The sequence below is a fragment of the Tupaia chinensis genome, unplaced genomic scaffold (genome assembly GCF_000334495.1).
Source record: "Tupaia chinensis unplaced genomic scaffold, TupChi_1.0 Scaffold000126_2, whole genome shotgun sequence".
Taxonomy (NCBI): Eukaryota; Metazoa; Chordata; class Mammalia; order Scandentia; family Tupaiidae; genus Tupaia; species Tupaia belangeri.
The window spans coordinates 1,114,854-1,118,682 of record NW_006159594.1 but is presented as its reverse complement, the minus strand read 5'-3'; the positions used below and the strand labels follow the sequence as shown (position 1 = coordinate 1,118,682).

The following is a 3,829-nucleotide window of genomic DNA, read 5'->3' as shown; positions in this document are numbered from 1 at the left end:
GCGGAGCTACGCGGAGGAAGAGCGCTGGGAGGGTCAAGGCGGCCAGCCCCGGTCCTCAGGCCGCGGAGGCCGCCTCGCCCTTGGGAATCCTTGGCCGCCCAGACAGAAGGGAAGTAGGCGCCGCAGAGCCCGTTCTGCATTTTGATTCATCTCGGGCCCTGTTAGGGTCACATCTTGTGAAAATACCTGTAAAATCAATTTAACGTTCAGTGCAGCGTGTAAAGACAGCTCTAAGAATTTAAAAGACGCCTGAGTCAGAACATTTAAATGCTTGGGTCCCTGTAGCAGCGTTTTAACACGTCTGAGTGCAGAGGGTGGAGACTGGAGCCTGATTGCTGCCACCGTTCACGCCCTGTAACATTTTAAAAGGGTAAAGAAAAGCACCCTAGAAAAACCCCCAGTGGGCAGTTCCCCTAGGGAGGGAAGAACAGCTGACGTCTTGAAATTTGGGCTGATTCTTATTTCCGTGTGCGAACTTTGCCTGCCGAACTTTGTATTTGCAGGCTTAGATCAAGGATAAACAGAATTGTTAAAACACTGAACTTAACTAAGTAGTGGTTTTTGTTGACAAGTCAATTGTGTTATTAATTCTTAATGTCTCACCCAAGGCAGGAATCGTTATCTCAGTTTTGCAGGTGGAAAAAAAGTTGGGCACACAAAAAAGCATTTCTCTTAAATTCACACAGAAGCAACGGCTGAGCTGCAAATTAAGTCCTAGCTTCTGCCTTCTCGTCCCCCTCTAGACCCTGTTACAAAACAAATGAGTAGTTACTTTGATGTTACTCATAAAACAAAAGGAGTAAACCAAACGTTCTGTGAACATGAAGTGTTAAATCATAATAACCTTCGATGTCTTTACTACTTTGGGAGGCTCAGCTGCCCTTTGGAGTCTGAGACTTTACTGAGATGATGGGGTGGAGCCAAGATATGGGAAAGAATGTCAAAGGAAAACATTTTTTTCTCCTGAGTCCAAACCGTGTCCATCTTACCGCCGCCCCTCTGGGTTGATGTCATTGTCTTCAGCCTGCTCCTTATTCTGGCAAAGGATGCACCTTGCAGGTACCTGCTGCAGCCACATTTAACTACACCTTTGCAATATTCTTTTGGCATTCACTGTCAGTCTTCTCAGTACCCAGTTCCCTCCAGGTGCTCTTTACTAATGCTGTTATGTGAAAACCAGTTGTTGTTCAAGTGTGGAATGATTTGTCACTCCTGAAAGATGATTCTAGAGTTAATGATCAAAAACAACCAGCAGATCTTAGATGAAAGGACAAGCAAAAGAAGCACAAAAACAATCATGGAGTTTGATGGCTGAGTTATTTGACTGGGGGAAAAGCAGACTGGTTTCCCCCCCTCTTTCCCAGTTCACTCGTAACTAGAAAGCAGCAGCTCAGTTTTAACTTGGACATAATAAGTGGTGGTGATGGAGAAGCCTCCTGTTCAGACTCTAGCGAATTGGAGTTTTCTTTTTAAAGAGGCTCCTTTTTGGACAGTTTGAAGCAAGTGGAAACATTTATGTGCCTAGAATGCAAAAAAAAAAAAAAAGTTTTGGCATTTTAAAGTCTGTCTATAAAACTTATTTAAGAGAGTAGGACTCACGATTTGTGATATAATTCCATTCTTCAAAGGGTGTCTCTGAGGTCCTTTCCCAGGACAACAGGCATTTGAGCCCAAGGTGGTTTCACCTGCAGCAGCCATTTGTTCATCTTTTTGTTTTCTTCCACCTGGCTCCACAGATTGGTATCCCAAGAAAATAAAATGGCATCCGGGGATTTCTGCTCACCTGGAGAAGGGATGGAAGTGCTTCAACAAGGTGAGGATAGCAAAAGGTTTGATGACTTATCCAGAAAGATCTTATCCAGGTTCTCACCTTCTGTAATAGAAAAGATTTATAGCATTCAACAGTTCAGTTTATCACAGGAGCCGAAGTTTCCAGGGAAACTTGAATAATACATGGAGATTCTTGATCCTTTTTTTGTTGGAAAACAGATATACCAGCTCCTATTAGTGTGAATTCAGTACCTGCTCCTGTAGCAGGTTAAAACCTCAGGGTGCTCCCATGCTGCGTTAGCAACCATATTGTACAGGTAAGGGTAACTACTCAGTTCCTTGGAGGCTTCCCTCCGTGGTCTCTAAAATCTCATTCTCCTAGGATCTGGGGCATGCATGCGCATGTACCTGGCATGATTTTCAAGCTACCAGGTCTAGAATTTGAACCATGCAGCTAGCCTTGTGGGATCCAGTGCCTTAACATCCACACCACCTCCTGGTCCCCACCCCCTTTCTTTTTTAACTTTTGCCAGAGGGTTTGTGTGCTTATTGAAGAGAGACCAAAAGAGAGAGTAAAAGAGAGAGAGGGAGGGGCCAGCAGATGACATAGTGGTTACATCACTGGACTCCCACATGGCTGACCATGGTTCAAATCCTGGGCCTGGTGGCTTGAAAGTCACACTGGGCACATATACATGCGTGCCCAAGACCCTGGAAAGAAAATGGAGGGGAAGAGATTGTGGCGTGGCCATCCTGCCTAGGGGGTGATTTCTTACTTTCCTTCTCATCGTCTCTGTCTCTCTCTCTCTGGCAAGCACATGTGCCCTAAGGCAAAACCCTCTCCAAAAAAAGAAAAAGACAAGAAAAGTGAGAAAGTACCCCCATGGGGGATGGTTTCACGCTGAATCCCAGTTCCTTCACTTCATCTTTTGGGGTTTGGGGCATGCACACACATGCACCCGTGTTTTCAAAGCCACCAGGTCTGGGACTTGAAGGGTGTAGTCAGTTATGTGGGATTCAGCAGCCCCAACCACCATGCCACAGGCTGACTCCCTATATCTTCTTTTTTTTTTAAAATTAATTTTTTCTGTGAATAAGAGAGAGATAGAAAGAGATAGTCACCCCGCCCCCCCTACCCCCCTACAGGGTTCCCACACCCTCATCCACCTCCAGCATCAGTCAGCCTGGATCATGGGCATGTGCCTGGCATGTAGAAGGAATCTTCAAATCCTGGGTCTTTCTGTGTGGGTCAGCCTCACAGAGTTGTGTTACTACTGTGCCGCTATCCAGTCCCTCTTCTATTTTTCTTTTTTTTTTTTGGTAATTACCAGAGGGTACTGTGCCCTCGTGAAAGAGAGGGAGAGAGATAAAACAACCTTCAATGAAGTGTGGTCATACCACAATTCTTTTCCTCCATTTCTCTTTCAGATCAGAATTTTGGGCACATGTGTGGGTTTTTCTTTTTTTAAATTTTTTTGAGATAGATTTTTGCTATAAAGTGGACGCTAGAGAGACAGAGACTGAGAGACAGAAAGTGAGAAATCACCCCCCAGGGATGGCCACATCACAATCCTTTCTCCTCTCTTCTCCTCTTGGGACCTTGGGCACACATGCACCCAGCGTGAGTTTTTTTTTTTTTTTTTTGGAGAGGTTTTCGCTATAAGGCTCGTGTGCTCGCCAGACAGACAGAGAGAGACATAGAGACAGAAAGCGAGAAATCACCCCCCAGAGGAGATGGTCACGCCACAATCCCTTCTCCTCCATTCTCCTCTCGGGATCTTGGGCATGCAGGCACACGCGCCCGGCGTGAGTTTTAAGCCACCGGGTCCGGGACGTGAACCACGATCGACTACGTGGGAGTCCAGTGACATAGCCATTACGCTAACTGCTGGTTCCCCCAGTGTGAGTTTTAAACCACTGGGTTGGGACTTGCACTGTGGTCGACTCTGTGAGAGTCCAGCAATGTAACTATTATGCCATCTGTTGGTTCCATCCATGTGTGTTTTTAAAGCTGCTGGGTGTGTGTGCGTGTGCCCAAGATCCCGAGAGGAGAATGGAG

The 3,829-nt window shown here is 46.0% G+C and overlaps 1 protein-coding gene across 3 annotated transcripts in view; it reads left to right on the top strand.

Annotated features, from left to right (window-relative positions):
• Window positions 1-3,829, top strand: part of HAUS4 (HAUS augmin like complex subunit 4) — a 14,103-nt gene that overhangs the window by 241 nt on the left and 10,033 nt on the right. The window contains exons 1-2 of one of the 3 annotated variants that reach the window (XM_014586279.2): window positions 9-370; window positions 1,737-1,813. In XM_014586279.2, coding sequence (XP_014441765.1) covers window positions 1,759-1,813 — 55 coding nt within the window. In that variant the 5' untranslated portion in view covers window positions 9-370; window positions 1,737-1,758. Of the gene's footprint in view, window positions 1-8; window positions 371-424; window positions 1,060-1,736; window positions 1,814-3,829 lie in introns of those variants that run through there. The other 2 variants (XM_006144500.3, XM_006144499.3) reach the window with 2 other exon arrangements.